The sequence below is a fragment of the Camelus dromedarius genome, chromosome 31 (assembly GCF_036321535.1).
Source record: "Camelus dromedarius isolate mCamDro1 chromosome 31, mCamDro1.pat, whole genome shotgun sequence".
NCBI lineage: Eukaryota > Metazoa > Chordata > Mammalia > Artiodactyla > Camelidae > Camelus > Camelus dromedarius.
The window spans coordinates 18,112,929-18,135,648 of NC_087466.1; the positions used below are offsets into that span (position 1 = coordinate 18,112,929).

Below are 22,720 nucleotides of genomic sequence, written 5' to 3' on the forward strand. Positions count from 1 at the left end.
ATATTTATATAGCACCTTGATTAAAAAAGCTCAGAGCAATATTCTAAGTAGCTATATCTTAAATACAAAAATTAGCTCCTTTACCAACCCTCATTATTTGTTAAAAATAATCACAAGATAAATTTCATAGGAAGAAGACTAGAAGTAAATCTGTAAATGGTGATAATTCCTGAGTGGTGGGATTACAGGTTATATTAATTATCTTCTGTATTCAAAATTTCTACAATTAACATTATGGACTTCTCATTTAGGAAAAGAAAATTACTTAAATTAAAAAAGAGGCCATAAAAACACAATCTCACTTACAATTTTAAAAATACAAATTAAAATAATTCTTTAAGCCTATCATATTGGCAAAGATGTTATGAATCTAATATACCTAATATTTGCAAGGGGACAGCAAGCTAAGCACTGTCATACACGACTGGTGGGATTACAACTTGTCACCAGCCTTTTGGATGGTGATTTGGCAATACATATCCATCCAAAATTTTAAAGGCACTTACTTCTGAATCCAACAATTCTAAGATTTTTTTTTCTTACAGATATACTTGCATAAAGGTGCAAAGATATAAGGAGAAGGATGTTCAATAAGGAATTTGTTAATTAAATTGTACTATATCCGGGGGGAGGGTATAGAGTACATGCTCAGCATGCACAAGGTCACGGGTTCGATTCCCCAGTTCCTCCGTTAAATAAAAAATAATAATAAATAAATAAATAAACCTAATTATCGCCCCCAAAAAATGAAGTTAAAAAAAAAATCTTTGCACAGGGAACCATATTCAACATCTTATAGTAATCTATGATGAAGAAAAATATGAGAACTAATGTATGTATGTTCCTATGTGACTGAAGTATTGTGCTGTACACCAGAAATTGGCACAATATTGTAAACTGATTGTACTTCAATAAAAATATATTTAAAAAACCCCAATAAATTGTACTATATCCACATAGCAGAATACTCTGCAACTGTTAAGAATAAGATAGGTCTATATGTACATATGATTATAATTTACTGTTAATGTAAAAAGCAAGCTTCAGAACAGTGAATATAACCCTTTTTGCAGACAATTTTAAAAGGCTGTAAATACATATATGTACTCGTGTATGCAATTAAAATGTCTGAAAGAATATTCTAAAACCTAGCTGGAAATATCTCTGAGAATTGAGAAGACTGAGGTAGGTGAGAGCTTTTTATTTTTTTGAACTATACTCTTTGATATTATTTGAATTTTGGTACATTGAGCATGTATTTTTATTTTTAACAGCTTTATTGGGGCATAATCCACATACCAAACAACTCACCAATTTAAAGTGGTTTAGTGTATACATACATTCACTATTTTTTAGTAAATTCACAGAGTTGTACCATCATCACCACAGCACGTATTTTTTTAATGAAAAATATTTCTAAAAATGCTCCAAAAGTAAACTTACTAGTGGCAAGAGAATGTGTCTGTAAGACACTTGATCAGAAAAGAGTCTGAACAGTAAGGGAATGATAAACATAAACAGGGAGGAAAAAAGATGGAGGGGGTCAGAGACAGAAAAAAATAAAGGTGTTAAAATGAATTTTAACTAGGAACATATTAGATCTGCCTTTGTTAAATAAACACATCCGGATTCTGTAACAAAAAGATCAAGGTAAGATATTCGGGCATGATAAGAAAAAAAAAAGAAGAAGCCCTTCATTTGATGGTACTGCAAATATTTGGATAAACCAGACTCTACGTAAATCTGCAGACAGCTGGATGTGAATTCCATCTATGGAAGACACAGATAAAAAGAGTTTAGAGAAATATATTTTCTCTGTAGTTGTTAGAAATCTCTCCTGCCTTAGGAAAGCTGACAGGTACTAATTCTCAAGCAATGAATACTTACTGAACATCAATAATGCTGATTTGGTTAACAATATCTGAGACTATAAGGAGAGCTGCTGGATGGAGAGGAAAGGGCTCCTGAAACATACCGACAAACTCCGTAAGCACAAACCACGCAGGAATAATCTGACTCTTTGGCCCAAAGTTCTGTAGGTTTTTAAGAGAAGGATGAGAAAACATACATTTGAACAATAATGTTTTATGAAAATATCTAGCAAAACTCACATTTAATCTCTGTATTACTTAAAATTACCTCGTCTCTGAGACTTTCCCCTCGTTAAAGTCTTTCTTGAGCACTACAGATCTTAGGAACACTTTGTAGAACACTGCCTTAATTTCCTTTTTCATATCTTTAAAAAGCATAGTTCAAAAGTTGTGCAGTTGGAGGAGTCTCTGGCACCAGGAAAAGCAAACTTTACTGCTTATCCTATAAAATCAATTAGCTTGGGTACCATGAGCTCCTATGTATTTAACTGGGGCACTGGGGTGATTGTAGCAATTGCTCTAGTTCAACATCAATAAAATAACAGCAGTGTACACAGGATAGCCACACCCATGCAAAACCTGTTTTTATAAAGAAGTAAATGTCAGATTAAAAATAAAAGTCAGTAGTGCTGAATTAGAAAACTGCAAAGTAATGCTGGTGAAATAACTTATAACGATTAAAAATTTAAGGTCAGTCTGTTAGCTGGTGGGACGAATCATCTTTAAAAGTAGCTTAAGTGGTAATAGTTGTAAAATCTGTTTAGAATCACTCACCTAGTGGCTAACAGTTGACATATACTTGACTCAAAATCAAGCAACAAGGAATCCTCGAGAACAAGCTATCCTTTGAAGTATTATAATATGGCATGTTTTTCTATTTCCACATGTGCATGTAAGTGTATGCACGTGCGTAACAATATTTTATTGGGAATTAACGTACTGCTCATGCTGGAGACTGTTGCTAACAACATAATCAGCTCTATAAATGCTCTGATTGACTATAACACTTTAGGAAACCGTATGAAAATAGAAAACGTTACTATCCCTGGTAAGATGCCGTGTAGGACAGTGATCAGACTATAACTTGTAGTTAATTATTAGCTTAAAAGTAAAATTGTTTATCAAAAAGGTTACCTAAGTCTTGTCCTGTGACTGTGACAACAAATTAAAAATGGAACTGCATAAACCTCCAAAATATGCAAAATGGTAACTGAAAGAATATCACTTTAATGACAGTTAAAACCATCCATCTCCATGGGCTAAATGTAGATACATTTGGAAGCTAACCTTGGCTTTCAGGCTTGAAGTTAGACTAGTAGGACTTCTATTGTCATCTGGACAGGTGGCAATAACCTTAGACGGGGATGTCAGAGCCTCCAAAGTCTTCTTTTAGATCTTACATCAAGCTACAATGAACCCTGGCTTCAGAACAAATTTTGAATGCCAAAAAGCAAAGGCGAAGGGTTAACTACTCGTTATTTTTTATTTCTTAGATGCTAAAATATTTTAAAAAGCAAGGATGTCTCAATTTAGATTACAAAAAGGCACTCTGATGAAAAGCAAATGTGTTCCTAAATGTATTCTGAAGTAGATGGTTGGAAAGCTATTATAGAATTTTTGGTCTAAATATATCATTCTTTTAGAGGCAGAACATATTGCTGGGGGAAAAATCCTCTATCACAGGACTTATAGCATATAGTAACTAAAATGTTTTTCCATTCGTTGAATTTTCAATGTTGGGGAATATTATTCAGTAGACCCAGAGAGAAGTCCTAAATTGGAAAAGCAGCTGAGTCCAAGGTCATCTCTCTTGTTTCCAAATATATCTTGAAACAAATGCAAGAAGGGCACTTTGCTGAGTGTTATCTGGACATATATAGTTTCAATCAAATTCTTCAAGAAGTGTCAGAATAAAAGTTGAACATTTGTTTGACACTGCCAAGTCACTAGCAAGTGGGTCTCTTCAAGGCCCAAGACTCTCCTTGGCGACTTGGCAAGTATTACAACACAAAAGACTCCCCCCCCCCATTCTTGAGAAAAAGAAATCAAGCACTGTTAAACACCAGCTCTAAATTTTTTTTTTTCTCACATTTTTGGATATATAGGAAATCATATAAACTTATAAAAACATCTTTCAACAAAAATATAACTTTTAAATATTCTGTTTCTCAGCTAAATTCTTTTGCACATATCCAAAAATGTGACATGTAACAAAAAAGTGATGGTATAGATGAGATGATACAGAGTTGTAAACTAAGTCAAAAAATAAAATGCTGAATTTTAGAGTTAGTGTAAAAAATATCCCCCCAGATATAATGAAACAAATAACCGGCTTATTGCCTATGTCATAAAAAAACCCCCAAAACCCTTAAACTTGGTCCATGATAGCAGTCTCCCATGAGATGATCATTTTCATTCTCTCCAGTGAAAATCTCATTTCATCAAGGGTTTAAAAGGAAGCGGGGATATTAAGAACAACTCAGACAATTGCACTGACTCAAAACCTTTAGCAATTTGGTTTCCAACTCCTTGTCTAGCTTCAACTCCCTTATTCTCTCCAGCCTTGTCTGGCTGGAAACTCAGGGCATTCCCTTCTTGGGGCTTCCTGTTCCCCGTGGAGCTCCTGCTCCCTCCCTGAGCCAAATTCTACTCATGCTTCCAAAATGGTTTTAACTTCTACCATCTCCTCCAGCCGGCCTAGACTGTTTCAGCCCACAGCATTCTTTTCCCCCTTTGAATTCCCATAGGACTATTAACTCCTGATCCTACTCCAAAAGGCTGAATTGAAACTTTCAGAGACCCTTAATCCTAAAAAGAATGTAAGGAAGTCTAAGAGTTCTGATGTTTCTAATGAAAACTTCTTTGATTTCTGAAATATCAATAAAAACATTTGGAAAATTGGGGTGGGGGGCCTCTGTTTGCCTACTGGATAATCCAGTGCCATAAACTGCTTCAATTGCTAAGTCCACTTGTCATCTTGATAACTAGACTAAATTCTCTGAAAGGAGGAGCCATGCCTTTTCCTGCTTGATGTGCTTGACACAGAGCAGGATGCAGGACGGGGCCAATGAATACTTGCTGGTTTCACTCCTGCTGTCTTCTCATGCTCTCCTGCTTACCTACCCAAATTTTACTCATCTCTCCAGGACCAGATCATTCCTCCTTTTTTGATGAGGCCTCCTGGACTCCCCTTTGACCCTTTAGTCTTCCCTGGATTTCTGTTTTGACTGAACTTTGATAGCACCACAAAATTTAGCACTTGATTATTAGGTTTCAATATATTTGCTGTTGTTTAATATATTGTTAGTCTTGTTAACGACAGGGGCCATGTCTTACACTTTCACTGTATCTTTCATTGAGTCTAGCTGAGTGCCCAGCACATCTTGTGAGAGCACAAGAGCATGGCACATAATAGGAACTCCTTTCCCTCAACCTCATGCAACTGAGTAACTTACTGAGCCATTCTAGACTTCTTGTCATTTCCTGAACACGCCATGTCCTTAAATGCCTTTATGTCTTCCACTTTTCTTATGCCTGTCAAAATCTTAACTAATTCTTACAAATTCAGTTCAAGTCCCACCTCTTCCGTTAATCTTTCCTCAATCCCCCACATCAGAACTAATTGCTTCTTCCTATGAGCATCTTGTTCTATACATAAAAAAACTTTTAAAAAATTTTTTGCTACTTAATATTAGATTCTTCTAGACTGTGAGCTCTTTAGGAGCAAAAGCCAGGTCGTGCTCATTTTCTATTTTAGCACTTAGCACAGTATCGAGCACACAGAAGATACTTGATAAATATTTGCATATAAATAAATGAATGAGCTTACAATTTCATTCTCCAATTAATCAAGTAATATCTTGCTAATTTATTTGGTTTAGCCTTAGCATTGTCATAGAGGAAAGCAAGAAATGTTCATAAAACTATTCAATAGATTCTGGATTTGGCTAAATTAAATAAATTTTGTGGTTTTGCTTAATATTTTATTGTACTTCAGTCTTTGTAGAAGTTTCACTGCAGCATTGTTCATAAAGTGAAAAACTGGAATCATTCTAAATGTCCAGCAACAGGAGGCATGTATCAGTTTAAGGCTTTCACAGAGAAAGTTTTAAATTATAACCTTATAAAGCTTCAATCTGCTCTGTATCCAAAACTACTACTTCTTTTATGCATTTACTTGCCAATCATTTTTACTATAATTCCCTCATCTGGTTTGTAGAGTTTATTTTTAATCAAGTGGTAAAGTAGTAAAGTTTGTTCTTCACGTACAGTAAGCAAACACATTAAAAAAAGAAGTATAAGAAGTATTAAAAATAGTTTCACATATACTACAGTTCATAAATGGACATCAACCTGCCTGGATATATACAACCAGTATATTCATGGGTCACACTGCAGGACAGCACAGTAGCTAAGAGCACAGGTCTTGGACCCTGGCTCGGCCACGTTACTAGCTGTGTAATACTGTGGAGCCTTTCTGTGCCTCAGTTTCCTCATCTATAAAATGGGGATAATAGCACCTACCTCAGAGGGTTATTTTGAGAGTTACATTAGTTCATACACACACAGCATGTAGGGCAGTGTCTGGTACATACTAAGTGCTCAGTAGTGATTTAGCTGCCAGTGTCACCATCATCATGATTATGATTATTATGATTACAGAGCTTCGGGGAACAAAGTTTGTTTGATCTTGCTTTGCCTAACTGCCATTTAAAAACATTTTCCTTCCTCTTTAAGTTTGCTTCGCTTTCAGAACCAATAAACTAATCAGGCTGTGCTCCGTAACAGTGGAACAGGCTCCCTCCTGAGGAGTGAGCTGCACTGCGGTTACTCTACCGAGGCTCGAAAGCAGTTTGCTACGATAGCTACCACACTGATTTCTGCACTGTAGGGAGAATGAAGGAGATCACTCAAAGGTCCCAACCTAATAAATGATCCCATGAAGCATTGTGAGGTTCCTTTCAAGCTCCAAAATTCTGTGACCATTTACTAGGTTATCATGGGCAGTGTTAAGCAGCAGTCTTGCCAGGAACCTGCTGTTAATACTCTGAACTGAGGCGGAAACAAATACTTTCACTGAAAAGCAATCTTTAATTGCTTTCTGTGTTCTGAATAGTGAATTTCCATAGAAGTAAACCAAGTTTGGTGACTCAAGTCTCCCAGCAATTCTAGAAAGGAAATTGTGAAATTATCAGTGTTTGCTGAGAAAGAACTCACAGTTTGCCAAAAGGGGGAGCATGGGAGTAGAAGCATGTCTGTTCAAGACTTTTAAAAAAATACTTGCTTGGATTCTGTGTTTTAGTTTTTGACTTCTTTTGCAAGGATGAGATGAGGCTAAACAATAGTTAAACAGCCAACTTTCTCTTTTTAAGACTGTCTTAAGACAGAAGGGTCAAAGACTGAAAATACACGGACAACTTTCAATGGTCCCTCTCTATCCTCTCCAGACAAAACGCTCACCTCATGTCTGGCTGCCACACACCCAACAGCTCTAATTAAACTGCTCTCATTAAAAGGAAAGGGAGGAGGAGCTAAGCCAGTGGCTTCTCCCGAGGAGAGAAACAATTACATATTTAATAAAAGTGCAACTTTATTTCTCTCCTGGCTGCCACGGATTGTTTAAAAAAGAAGGAGTCATTATATATATATATAATCTAGATCTCATCTTCACCATAGCAATGGAGAAGTTATTGATATAACCAAGTTTAATGAGTTAATCATCAGGGCGCTAACTTACCCACTCCCTAGGGCTAAACACTCCTTCACGCCAAGGAGGGGGTATGATGTAAGCGCCTAGAACCTTTTGTAGAAACAAGTCTTTAATTCACATTCGTTAGTCACTAATGTTGGGTGAATGCCTGTGTAAGACAAGGAGGTTTCTAAAGACACACATCTCTATATGGAGTCATTTTTCAATACAAACTTAATGTTGCCTTTGTAAAGGCAGCTTTGGCAAGTTACCCATTTGTGTATATTTTCAAATTCAATTTAGAAGAATTCTGAAAATTTATGTATTTTTAGCTTGAGCAACACAGTCAGTCTCTTGTTTTACTCAAATTATCAAAAAGTGCTCTGTATCGTGTTAGCCCAAAAACTTAAGAAACACACTTGGAGAATGCACAGAGCTTAAAACTTTTCAAAAAAATTATATATGTTATATAAACTAATAGTTTAATGAAATGGCTTCTTTCATTAGTGCTGTCTGCTGCATTAAAGCAAAATGATAGAAAGTATTAATCTAAAGAAGAAAGCGGGCGGGTGGGGGAAGGTATAGCTCAGTGGCAGAGTGCATGCTTAGCATGCATGAGGTCGTGGGTTCAATCACCAGTACCTCCATTACAAATAAGTAAATACCTAATTACTTCCCTCCCCCACCCCCAAAAAAACTAAGCTTAAAAAAAAGAAGAAGAAAGTTAATTGTTCTACAATTTCCCAAGATACGGTTTAATTTCCATATGCTTTTGAACAATGTTCTAAGACTCTTCTGCTGCACTCTTGGCCTGGGAAACACAGGATCTTGGATTCAGTTGTTAACAGATTTATATAACAGAAAAGAGAGTATCCTATTGTAAGATTCTTTTTAAAGGACAATCTTTAAAGTTGGATGATTTCCTCAACTAATACGGAAAGCAAGGTAAGTAGTAGCCTTTGAAATTTACAGTTTAAATAGTCAGTCCCATGCAACAGCTGGCGACACTGAGTCCTAGGAGGAGAAAATCTGTGAACACAGAAGCAGATTTCACAGGCTACATTTTTCTCCTTTATTTGGCCCATCATGTGGAAGACAGATTATTCTCCAAAACAATTATCTCTCTCATCAATTAGCCAGCGGGAGTATCAATCCTGAAGGAAAAATGTAACAAGCTCTTCTTCTGTAGGTGCCAGCTGTCAAAAACTGTCAGAGTTAGTCAAAGCTTCTTAATGTTCCAATCAGATCATAAAATGAGTTGAAAGTCACTGTACAAAACCCATTAAGCTGCACTACTAAATGTCCAACGTTACATAAAAACTATAAATAACTTTGTACTTTTAGGGCTTCTTTTTCAATTTGCTTTTCTTGAAGTAATAATGATGTTCTGCTTCAGTTAACAAAGTAATTTTGGAGCTGCCTTAGTGTTTAATCCACAATTCTTTCCGTGTAGATTAAAGATGGCAAGCAATAGCCAAGTCAGAATTATAAGCACTCCTTGGAGTATCTGTCATTAACAATTTTAAAAATTAAGAGAAGAGCACCAAAGATATGAAGGCTAAAAATACTAATCACTAGGCTTAGTAGTCTTACAAAGTGATGCTCCTTCAGGGAATGAAATGCTGTTTCTTGGAAGGGCATCTAGTCTTTTTCAAATATTTGCAAGGGAATTCATACTATGGTTAAATGAACATCACTTACTACTGGCTTAAACACAGCAAGCCAACAGCAGCCAACAGTGAACAAACACAGCTACCTCAATGTTCAAAAACTGATTACCAAATTAAGAAGGATTTGCTTCCACACACTGAACACAGTCTTTCCTCTTTTAGTATATGGCTGACCTAATAGTTGATCTAAGGGTACAAGTGAGAATGCTAGTAACCAATATTTTCCCAAGTAAATAGCTAAAGTAAGCTGAGGATCAGATGCAAACCACTTAATAATACTGAAATGCTTCTTTGTCTTCTTAAAATATGTTAAAAGAAGTTTCTTTCTATACTTTCATACCCTGATGGGTCCCATCTCTTTTTGCGATACCTCCTAGAATTACCAATAACCTCCATACTAATAAGTCTCTCTGATTACCAAGAAAGAAGCTTTCTAGCAAAAATTAAGAATAGAACACATTTAGAACAAAGAGATGCAAAGCCATTAACCAAGTTTGTATATCCTGCACAGGGTAGAAACAATTTTCTTCATTAAAATGTGTTGTTTGTTTTTTGCAGGAAAGCTAAAAAGAAACAACCCAAGACGGATATGCTAGAGTTTTCAAATCTACAGGAAAGACATTTTGAAAAGTATACTGAAACTGAAAGGACGTAAAGGGTGGCAACTGAATTTAGCATCTTTCTTTAATGAAAAAATCAAAGAAATCTTCAACTACCTTGTCCAAATGAAGCAGAGATTAGAGGCACTTCGAACTCTTGAATTTTACTTGAAATCTTGTGCTTTTTAGCACATGACAACACCTGTATCCTATGACAACACCTATATCCTATGACAACTTTTTATATGTAAAATAATAGTCCCCAAGACCTAAGTACTATATTAGATTTTTTGGTGAAAATAAGTAACAATCTTTACATTTAATACAATACTATAGCATGAATACTTACTCAAAAAAGAATAAAATTTGACGCTATATAAATTTTAAATAAATAGCAGTGATTTGTGCACCGAGTTTTATTTGCTTTTAAATAATACAAATAGAACAAATATGTTTTGTGAAATATTAAATTTGCTTGAATTTTACAGAAGAAAAAGAAACTGAAGTGAAACTGTAGGAATTGCTGAACTTCAGATAAATGTTTCTTCAAAACAAGAGATATTAGTTCCTAAAAGATTCCTCTAAAGTTAAAAAAAGATTAAGAAAAACATTAAGCCATTGGGTTATTACATTTCAAAAAACCCTACATGTTTCTTAATGGACATATGTTTACATTTACAGATAGTAAACCCCGTCTCCTGTCTCATAAAACTCAGGAGACACCAGTGATATCTAAACTAAGCAAAATAATAAGAGCCTCTTTTTTATATTAAAAAACTTTTAAAACCTAAATCTACTTTAACATTATTTTCCAAGAAAACTTAATACGGAATGGCTAATCTGAAAACAAGATGCTGTACAAATCACTTTCAAGAAAAGAAATACACTGTGGGGTTACGGTTATAGCTAGTAGTATCAACTAAAACCCCAAACGATGACACATGAACTCAGAGTATCAGCCGATCCTCTCCTCCCTCCTGAATTACCTGACCAATGGAAGTTTGGCTTTGTTGTTTCAGAAAGCACTGTTTCTTACATTCCATCAATTGTTCAAAATCACGCCACATTTTTGCTTGTTTCATATTTGGACCATGACTTTCTCGTACAGCTTTTTGTTTTTCCCGGAGTTTCTACCATAAAAAAAAAATCAAGAATAATTAAATCTCATTTATAGGGGTTTACTTCTATTGTTCTAATCAGAAGAATATGGTGTGCTTTGTACATTTGATGAATAATGGTTAGCTGAATCAGGTTCTCCTATGATATATAAAAACTAGGATGATAAACGTTAATTAAACTTAAGATAGATGTAAGGCAACCTAAAGTTAAAAAGACAAGAAAAAAATAAAAGAAAGAAAGTGGGAAAAGTAAAGGGAATCAGGAAAGTGGAGCAGTATCATACTGTATAAAAAAATGCAGACTTTGGAAGTTAGAAGACTTGAGTTCTAACGTTGGTTTTTTCACTACCTATAAGGAAGACAATTTCCCTGGACCTCAGTTTTCTCAATTGTCAGTTATGGCCAATAATAGGGGATAAAAAAAGCTGATTTTGTGCTCAATGGAGAAAATGTAGACTGGAAGTTATTGTTTTATCCCAATATACTTAACTTTATGTTTACTCATTCATGAGCTATATGTATACATTATGATAAAAATTCTAGGTTAAAAGTATTAAATAATATTTGTTGAATGAAGGTTGAATGAGTAAAGTCAATTCTATATTCTTGTTTTTTGTAAGCGATGACTCAAATTGCAGTTTAGCCAACATATTCATTCAACACATTTGTTTTTGTTTTTGACTTTTGACCCTTACACCCATTTCTAAAGAAATTTTGCTTTATATATAATTTTTTCCATATGATAACCAATATGGAAGTACTTGATAAACTATCATGTGTTATACATGTTGTTATCATTATTAAAGATTATATTCTCTGTAAAGCACAGGGAAATATATACAAGATCTTGTGGTAGCTCACAGTGAAAAAAAAATGTGACAATGAATATATGTATGTTCATGTATAGCTGAAAAATTGTGCTCTACATTGGAATTTCACAGAACATTGTAAAATGACTATAACTCAATAAAAAATGTTTAAAAAAAGATTATATTCTTTCCTGAATCAATCTTTAGTATGCTCTAAGGGTATGCTCTTTGTTCAAATAAACTGTAAGCAAATATTCCTCAGGGAGAAGGTCTAGTGATTTTCTAAAAAGGCTCAAATCCTTATCATAATTGTTTTTGTTCCTAGTAGCCTATACAGTTTCATCTGCCAAAACTGTTCTACTTGCTGACCCTAAAATTCTAAACAGGGATAAGAAAATCATCAGTAAATTGCAAAACTATACTTTGGTTGTAAATTATGGCCAATTGAGGAAGGATGACTGAAAAAGGGGGTGGTACAAAGTCAGAGGCAATGGGAGGAAAAAAGAAGGGAGGAAAGAAGAGAAAAACAGAGATGATAGTGCACACATGAGGAAACAGTGTGAAAGACAGACACACACTGACACAGAACGTGAGAAATCACCAAGGAGGGCAGAAAAACAAGCAAAGACACAGAAACATATTACACAGGAACATCCCCATCTTTTCCTCTTTTAGTACATACAGCTGGTCTAATAGTCATTTTAAGAGCACAAGTGAGAAGGCTGGTTGTTACCCAAAATGAGAGGCTAAACTAAGCTGAGGCCAGATTCAAACCACTTACTGAAGAGCCCTCCTCACCTATAGTTAATGAAAGCAAAGTTAATAGCAGATAGCAATAGAAAACAAAACAGAATTAAGAAAATATAATTTAAATATAACCAGGAAATTTTTGAAACAATACCTGGTATGAAAATACATCTATTTAAGTCTATGTTACAAATAAAGTATTTTACAACAAATATTTTTATCCTCATAAACTAAAACAAAAGTAGTAAGTCAGATCAAGAGTTTTGAGAGTATTGAGCATGATTTTAAGACTAAGGTACTACTTAAACTGTAAGTTTTCTTGTATTATTGGAATAATTTCCTTGTCAAAAGTTCTAACAACTTATAAAAGTTATTTAAAGAATCAAAGACAGGATGTGAGCACTGTCTGTGTCAGAAATATTAAATTTAATTTGCTTCATAACCACGTGTGTTTGGAACCTTTAACTTTATGAATACAACTGCCTTTAGAACATAATTTATTTTTAATGTTACTGTCACTTAATACAGATTTATTCTGTGGAGAGCTGCAATGTACAAAAAATACTTGTCACAGATTTCATTGTGCTTTAAAGGAGAAGGTGGTTTGGGAAAGGAAAAGTTACAACTCTCAGTACAATATTCCATAGCACTTGGTAAGGCAGGTTCTAGTATGTCAGTGTGAACTGTAGCCCTATACCTTGGTCTAATTTCAGAAACTCAGTTGGCCTAAGGAGGCCTGTGGATGCCCAGTCCTTGCTGATTTGGAAGGCTTAGGCTATCATCTCTTTGAAAGCCTAGGTCTGTTCTGTGTTTGCCTTGAAAATTTACATCTACTCTAAGGAGTGAGAGGATCAAGAAGCTTTGTTTCTTTTCTTTTCTTTTCTTTTTTTTGTTTAGGAGGAGGTAATTTTATTTATTTATTTATTTATTTATTTATTTATTTATTTATTTATTTATTTATTTATAGAAGCATTATTTCTTAAATGATATGTCCTGACAACTGGAGAAGCAGCTAATCAATGGCTCATTTTGCTGAAGTATGCTTGATATCAGACTACCATTACTGCTTTCTCCAAAGATCCTGCAATAAAACACTAAACGGGAAGAGGAAAGAATAGTATTTAATCAGATTTAGCAATTAAGTTTGGACCTCTGAAAGGATTCAAGATTTGATAAATATTTCTCTACACAGAGCATCCATTCAGATACTTTTCAAAGTAAATGAAATAGAGGCATGTTTTCATGTGAAAAAGTGTATTACATATGAAATATCTGTATGAAAGTCAATTATTGACAATCATACTAAATCCTAAAACCTCAAAAATCTCTAGTTAAAATACTATACAAATGAATGCACAACTTGATTCAAATACATCCTTTTAAATATGAAAATTATTTTTTTCCTTTTGAGTATGGCATGTCATCCCATAAATGGAATAAGGTGTACAGAAGTCAAAATTTCTCTCTAAAATGGAGGAATCAGCTTTAATGTTTCTTTTCATTTTTTACTTATTTGCATTAATATGATGGATATTTATTCACAATTCATACAAAAAGAACAGATGAACACTTTTTATAGATATGGCTGATTCCAGGTTTGGAATAGGGAATGAACAGAATGAGCCTGGAACATTTGTCATTCCAGAAAATAAAGAAGTCATCAAAGTCTAGCAGTATTGTTTCAAAAAGATTCAAGAGCTGACTTCAAGAGGCTTCCACTGGCAAAAGATAGGCAAATGTGAGCATGGATAGGAATAATAATCACAACAGACTGAAATATATCAAACATGTTAAATCTAGACATCATAAAGATACTTTTGAAAGATGATAAAAATCCAACCCATCATTTTGCAAACCAGTAATAAACAAATCAAGCAGTTATTCTGCCTTTCCTATATGAACTGTAATTTAGTGTAATTTAATTAATCTCACCCAATAAATGAAGGAACAACATAATTAGAATATGACTGCTTGCAAACTCTAATGAATTAATGGATTAAGAAAGTGATTTTCAAAGGCTGCCTACATTACACAAAGAGAGCCTCCTGATAGAAATACATACTACTACATGCGAAGTATGCTTCCCCAATATCGAATCATATTTAAGCAAGCCTCTAGATCTAACTACCAATTCACAGGACATACTGAGGACAGAAAAACATGCTAACTGGCAGCACACAGCACAGTGAGGCCATCAACAAAGTCCAGAACGTTGGAAAATGACAAATGACCAGTTTTTTTCTTCCAACAAATAAATTGCAAAGAAAAATGATGGAGGAAAAGGAACTTAAGAGCTATGTCAAATAATGCAAATGTATAGACTCTTAGTAGGATCCTGATTTGTACAAATAAACCATTAAGGAATTATGAGACAACTGATGAAGTCTGAACATTGACTGGGTATTGGGTATTATGAAATTACTGTTAAATTATTTTTGGCATGATAATGGTATTGTGGTTCTGTTAAAAAAGATGGGTTATGATACATACTGAAATATGACCAGATAAAATAATAAAGTCTCTGAGACTTACCTAAAAATGGGCAAATTTGGGGGTTAAAATGGGTGGGACCACAGAGAAAACAAGTCTGGCCACAAATTTAATTACTGAAGTTGGGTGATGGTTACGTGTGAGTTCTTTACATTATTTCCTGTATTTTTTTATATAGACTTGAAATTTTCCATAATAAAAGATTTTAATTTTTGTAGTTTTTTGAAAAGTTTTTTTTCAAAAAGATTTTTTAAAAGCCTATTTAGCAATTACTCCATTCTTTTCTATACTATTTATTATTCTGAAGTCCACATTTAGAATATTACTTACAGGTTGAATGGGAGCTAATTCAGCTTTTATACAGAAGCAGATACATGTATGTCTTTAATAACAATTCAAAAAAAATGTAAATTTTTTAAGGTAAAAAAATAATTTTACCATCATCAATTTACTGAGTCAGACAACAGCTAAACTGTACAATACATTAAGACTGAAACAAAGCCATATTTTTCATTTGTACTTTCAGAATGGACAAGCTTTTATATATAGGTATATGTATATACCTATATATAACCATTTCCAGGTTTCAGACTCAAGAATATTTGAACATTGAAATAAGACACCCATACATAACCAGTATTTTAAAAGAAAAAATGCAGCTAACAATTCCTAACTATGATGCTACAAACTTGACACCCCTATTAGAAAAACTAGTAAGAAACTTCAATTTTCAATAGGGAAACTAAATAAGAAACAGATAAAATGGTGGACAGAGAAGCACAGTTAGCATTCATTATGAAACATGGACTTAAAATCATTGAAGATGGTCTTAGAACTCACGTAGGTAATTAGCTTTAAATATCTAATCTACTTATTTCAGTTTAACCAGGAAGAAATGAACTCCAAAGCAGTAAAGGGGTTTGTCCAGAACCACAAACTTAGGACTGAAGCCAGTCTACTTGATGGCAGGTCCTGGCAGTTGTTGATAGATATAGGTCTTTAAAAAAAAAGGATGACAGAGCTGGTGTCTTTAAAATGACTGTCAAAATGTGTTGTTTTATAACTAGAAAAATCAATTAGTTGGTCACTTTAGTCCTGATGGTCAAGGTCCTTACTGTATACCACTTCTACTAGGAGTGGCTCAGAGAACTAAGAAAATAAGACTCAATTATACACTCCTATTTTCAGGAGGTCTCATATAAGACTGTCAGGAAGCTGAGTATCTTAAGTGAAGTCTTTTTGATAATTTGTATTAAATGAATCAATGTTTATAAAGGACTTAGACCAACCCCTGGCTCACAGTAAGAGCTTTGTGTTTATTACATAAAATAAATGAATGAGTTTATACTTATAAACAGATACCTAAGAATAATCTGAAGCTTGCAGTTCATTACACATGGCACTTTTTGTTAATGCATGAACTCTTTGTTACTTAAAACTAGATTTTTTGCCCCCAAAATTCATATGCCTTCACTTTTATAAAACTAAATTCCTAAGGAGGAGTCTTCATCTTTGAAAGGGAGTAAGAAGGTTTCAATTTCCCCTTGAAAACTGTACTATAACCTTTTAAAAAAAAATGACAATGGCATTACCATGTCCTGAAAGCCGGAATTAGACACATTAAAAAAAAAAAATTCTTACCTTTCCAAGGTTTTCCTGTTCAGCAATATTTTTGGTATACTGTTCCCTAGGAAGGTAACATAATGATTTAGTTTAAATTTACTTCAGTTGATTTGATCATACAGCTAAATTATAAATTAGCATGTCTATCTAAATATATTAGACAGTATAAAGCACTGCAGTCATTATCAATCACTCCCTTTCCCCATCTTTAGTTGGTTCATCTAATAAATAGTAATACAGGGGAAAATAAGGCAAAATATTATATAAGAAATTAGGTTAAGAGAATTAAAATGTTAACTACTATTTGTGGTTAATTTACACTTAAAACAATGGCAACCCACTTGCTTAAATTACACTGTGTTTTTGAAGAGGTTTACAGAAGGGAGAAAGGATACACATTTTAAATAAATGTTAAGTAGCATCTAACTCTTCAATACAACTTCTAGGAAACTCATCCTACAGAAAAACCCCATAACTTAAAAAACAAAGACTATTTATTTCACCATTGCTTATAACAGTAAAAATCTGCAACCAACTAAATGTGGATAGATAGGGAAATGTTTAAATAAATTTGGCACATCGATTGAAAGGAATAATATAGAGCTGTAAAAAAAAATGATGTAGATCTATAAACACTCACTAGATAAATTATTAAGAAAAAACTGTATACATAGTTTAATTTTATTTATGTATACACAAATATATATGTATGGACACATTAGCAAGAGCATGGGAAAAGAATATGGGGTAATATACACCAAAATACATTTAATAATGTCTATTAAAATATTAGACATTTATGAAGCATGGCAATGTAGACAACATTCAATTTTTGTGTGCTATACTTGATAATGATTACTTTTTGTTTTTACTTCTTTTGTAAGCTAAAAAATTGCAAATTTTGAAGATAAAAATACAAATAATAAAGTACCTTTTTTAAACAAAAGCATAATTATATTTTAATACTACATAATACAAAAAGTGAGATTTAAAGAGTTAAGGACAAAGATTGAAGGATGAGGACAAAGGGACCAACAACAAGATAAGGGAAATTTTAGACCTCAAAATTGGATGGAAAAAGACTATGTTTCTGCGTCAAGCTACACAGTAATACATAAGAAGAAATTAAACAAGACAAAGTTGGAAATCTAAGAAATAATAAGCCAGAAGAGAAATTCTAGCAGCCTAAGTGAAGGAAGATTCACTTTTATGCAAAAAGGTAGGTAAGCATGATTCGAAAAGAGAGAAAGGTGATCAAAAGTACCTGAAGTCCTTATAGAGTTGAAATGAAGGCAGAATTTGTGCACAGGAATAAGGGTTGAAGGGAATGAACACAATTTTGATGAATCTTCACTTTGCCCTTAAAATTTATGACACACTAACTCAAAACGGTTTGCCTTTCTAGCTCTCCAGGGAAACACAGCTAGGAGATGTAAATGACGTACTGGTCAAGAAGAATGTATAGTTATAATTCAGAGAGCTTTAAATAATTCATTTATTACCCTAGGCCTAGAAATATCCAAATTGTTTTAGAAGTTTCATTTATATTTTATCAAGAAATCAACAAGCGCATGCTCTTTTCCCATAATACTCATAAGTAATTTTAATTTACTCAACCAGTTTATTCAAGAAATAATTACAGAGCACCTGTTATGTATCAAGCATGCCCTGAGGTTTCAAGAAGAAAACAGAACAGACAGGGTACTTGCTCTCCAGGAATTCATACTAAATCATTTCCAAAATACTGCTGCATACATTTTATTTAACTTGAGCCTCTGTGGTATATATTGTCCTCCTTATTTTATAGAGATAGATCTGCCCAAGGTCACAAAACTAGTAATGGGAAAAACAGCTTAGAAACAAAATTTTATCAGTTTCTCTCTTGTACTTTGACATAAAACATGCTGCTTCTTTAAATAAAACTAAAATCTGCAGATGATCTTTCAAAACCGAGCTAATTTCTTAGACTTCTGGCCTTACCAGAAAGTATCATAATAGTAGAAAATGAAATAACTATAAAAATATTCTGTCTATAATGGTAATAATATTTTAAACATGAATCAATGAGTCTAGAGTATAATTAATTCCTCTTTATTCAGAATATTCTTATCATGTACTATTTTAGTCAGGGCACAATATTTTTCTAATTTTCTCAGTTTTGGAAAACTGAGGAATGATAAAGGTTTACAATGACTTTTGAAATGATGAAGAGGAATATCTAGCTAGAAAACTGATCAGAAAACCAGTAGTTCAGGAGCAATATTTCCTTCTTTACTATTTATATTGATAACTTTGGAAGAAATGAAACAATTTCTAAAACTTTTATTTTTCAAGAACAAAATTAACTTCTCATGTTTGCGAACTATTAGCATTGACTATATAGATTTAATGAGCAAAGTTTACATTCAATGAAAGAATCTGAATAAGTACATTCAGTATGTTTAATATGTTAGAGTATTAGAAAAAATATATACACCAGAAACTGACACAACATTGTAAACTGACATACTTCAAAAAAAAAAAAAGAAAAACTAATATTCTATTAACAGGATATTTTCAATCTGGCTTGCATCATATTAAAAAATTCAGATTTGCAAAACATTCTTATTTCTTAGATTCCTTTTTGTAATTTTAATGTATATACCACTAAAAATCTCAACTGCAATCTAGAATAAATGCATCTTATGCTTCATTTGAATTTTTACTGAATGGTAAAAGTAAAATATTTGTATTACGATAAGGGGCAAAGAAAACTTATCTTGTGCAATGGCTGCATTTTATCAAAGCTACCAATTCAACTATAAATTTATTTTTTAAGGCAGCATTTGATTTATTACAGTATGCTACAAGCTAGGACTACAAAAAGAAAAAAATCACTGTATAAGAACTAGTGGTATTTATACACCCATTTTTGTTTTAAAGGCTGGCACACTGCAATCACACAGTTTCTATCTAAAATGCAGCTGCTCACACTGCACAATGAGGAGGCAGATGACCAGAGTCCACGCCACGTGGGACGTTAAAAATAGACCAATCTTAGGGTTTATAAAAAAAGCAACTATAAAAATATATGTATTCCTGAGGAGAGGGTAATGGAAATTAATTGCTTAATGGTTATAAGAGTTTCTGTTTATGGTGATGAAAAGTTTTGGTACTATATAGCAGTGATAGTAGCATAATATTGTGAATGTAATCCATGCAACTGAATTGTACATTTAAAAATGGTTAAAATGGCAAATTTTATGTTATATATCTTTTGCCACAATAAAAAAGTAAGCAAGCAAGCAAGACAAATTATATGCCTTCCTACTTAAGTCAGAAGGCTGGACTCTCCAGATGTTTAACAAAATTTAATCCCATATAATATCTTAGTATCTGCCTATTTAAGTACTCCAAATTTGTATAATTCAATCTTATTTATAAAACTTCTATAGGTGTGAACATTAAGTAACTCAGTATAAAAACAACAAAATTACTTGCCTAATTGCCTTTCTTTTTTCTTGTTGATCAGCAGAGACATACGCCTTCATTTCGTCGGTGGCACGACGAAGCTGTACTTCTAGGTTCTAAGTGGAAAGACTAAATTTGAGGTTAAGTCCTTGACGCAGAAAAATCTCAGGAAAGTTTTTGATCCACTTGTTTTGTCTTACCTTAATCATACAATTCGTATAATGGTATCTACTTTCTTCTTGAAGACATTCTTCACGAAGTCCTCTGACTTCCTAAAATATACAATTTTAAATGGGTAATATTGAAAGTATAATCAGATGCAGAAAGGATGACTAAATGTACAACAAAAGAAATACCATGAGAGTCATTGCCCCTTTTGTGACTGAAACTATGTAATAAATAATAGACTAGGTTGCAATGTTTTCTAGAGACCACTCATATCACTCTAAAACTTACAAGTTCAGTTATTTAGTAAGTACCTACTGTGTGCCCAGCTCTGTGCTAGGTGCTGGGGACAGAGGAGTGCACAAGACAGGCTTCTGCTCTCACTCAAGTAGAGAAAACAGACATAAACAAGGAAACATGTAGTGAAGGTAGTTTCAGAAGAGGGTAAGTGCTACGAAGTAAATTCTGCAGTAAAATGTGATAGGGTGACTAAGTGGGCAGCGTCAGACAGGTGATCAGAGATGACCTCTAGGAGGAGGTGACAACTTTTAAGCAAAGACCTGAAAGGTGAGGAGAGGTCATGGCAAAGAGCTGGGGGTAGAGTATCCCACAGAGAGAACACATGCAAAAGCCCTGAGGTGAAAACAAGTGCGGCCTGTCTGAAGTCTAAGCAGCAGCCAGTGTGGCTGCGGCCCCGTGGACGAGGAGCAGAGAACATGGACATGACGTTGGTGAAGGAGGCAGTGCCTTGTAGACCGCAGTTTTGAAGTTAGGTTTTAAGTGCAATGGGAAGCCAATGGAGGGTGGCCTAAGTTCTATGAAGGTTTCTTTGGCTGCTCTTTGGAGAATAAACCTTAGGCAGGCAAGTGTGGAAGGGGAGAGCAGTTGGTGGGTTACTGTGGGAGACTAGGAAAGACACGAAAGGGGCCTGGACTTTGGCAGTAGGGGTACAGATGGAGAATTGAGTGTGTGTGCAGCAAATTTGAAGAAATAAAGATGTATGGGGCTTAGGAGACAGACTCAGGGCATGAGGGTGAAGATTTGGGAATCTTTTGACATTGGTATAGTGAAAATATACATCCACAGGCAGTTTTTGCTAAGCTGTTAAAATAAAAACTGTCTTCTTACCTGTTCTAATTTGGACCGATTGCTTTCGAGGCCTGCTGCACAGCTATCATACTGGGATTTCTTTTCATCACACTCTTGGGTTAGTTCCTAGTATGAAAAGGTAAGTGATTGAATAAGTGAAAAACAAAGGCCTACAATGTGGCTCTGAAACAGTACGTGCCCTTGTCAGTCTTGTAACTTAACTCTAAGCTTCTTGGCATACTTACGAGTTATTTATACAACAATCAGACATTTGAGAATTATGATAGATGAAGGTGCTGATAAAAACAGTAGCTGCCATGTATTGAGCTGTGTGCCAGGCTCTATGTTAGCAGCTGGGGATACAAAAGTGAACAAAACAGCCAAAAACACTTCCCCTCAAGTAATGCTCAGACAAGTAAACAGGCTGAGTGCTAAGATCGGCAAATGCACTGTGTTACAGGAGCACATGGGACTCTCACTGGCCCTAACCCAGGCTTGGGGATCAGTGAGGACATCTTCCTGGGGAAACTGATATCTAAGTTGAGGTAGGAAGGATTAGTAAAAACAGTTAGAGAGAAGGAACAAGATCAGGAGAACGTTCAGAAAAAAAGGAACAGTCTTGGAAGCCAGAGAGGACAATCTAGGACACATGAGTAGTTTATTATACTGAGGCACGTCTGGGAAGTGTGAGAAGAGGCTGAAGTCTTCGGCGGAGGCCTGATCAGAATTTTGTAAACCATGTTAGGCTATTTGAGTTTTACCCCTGACAGTAACTAAATTTCACAACAACCCCTTAAGGTAGGTATTAATATCCCCACGTTGTGCTTGGAGAAAGTTCAGGGAGGACAAGTATCTTGCAAAAGACTACACTGCTAGAAAGAGGTGCCTTTGAGTAGTTTCAAACTTTCTCTTCATGTAATATTTTGAATCAGATAATCCAAAAATCTTCTGCCACCAACACCTAGAAATGCTAAAAGTACCTACGAATGCTTGATAAGGTAGAGCAAACATCCTTCCAAATCCAGAGCTAAGTGAACTCTCCAGGAAGCTAAGAGGAATTACCTGGGCTAGAAGCCAAGGATGACAGCCCATGGCTACCCGTGGTGAAGGGAACTGGGGGCGGTCAGTCTTGGTCACAGAATGATTATAATGTCCAGGCAAGGCAAAAGCCTTAGGCTTGTGTGGAGTGGGAAGTTAGAACTAAGAACCTCCTAGTAAAACTGTTTTTCAACCTAGAAACCCGTGAGTAAAGGGCTAACCCCAGGCCTGGACTGATTCAGGCCAGCCTACGAATGACACTGGTTTCACACAGCACAGTTTCCATGGGAATGAGAGAGTTAACATACATGGGTAATGTTTTGTGTGCTTCCGTTGCTATGTGGGACTGTATCTTGTTTGCA

The 22,720-nt window shown here is 34.5% G+C and overlaps 1 protein-coding gene across 7 annotated transcripts in view; it reads right to left on the reverse strand.

The window, feature by feature from the left end:
• Positions 1 to 10,206: 10,206 nt before the first annotated feature.
• The window catches only part of IFT81 (intraflagellar transport 81), a 158,261-nt gene continuing 145,747 nt past the window's right edge, over positions 10,207 to 22,720 (reverse strand). For 6 of the 7 annotated variants that reach the window (XM_031442660.2, XM_031442656.2, XM_031442662.2 and 3 more), the window contains 5 exons: positions 21,360 to 21,446; positions 20,267 to 20,338; positions 20,097 to 20,182; positions 16,635 to 16,680; positions 10,207 to 10,959 (listed from right to left, as the gene is read on the reverse strand). In XM_031442660.2, coding sequence (XP_031298520.1) covers positions 10,777 to 10,959; positions 16,635 to 16,680; positions 20,097 to 20,182; positions 20,267 to 20,338; positions 21,360 to 21,446 — 474 coding nt within the window. In that variant the 3' untranslated portion in view covers positions 10,207 to 10,776. Of the gene's footprint in view, positions 10,960 to 16,634; positions 16,681 to 20,096; positions 20,183 to 20,266; positions 20,339 to 21,359; positions 21,447 to 22,720 lie in introns of those variants that run through there. The other variant, XM_064481238.1, reaches the window with a different exon arrangement.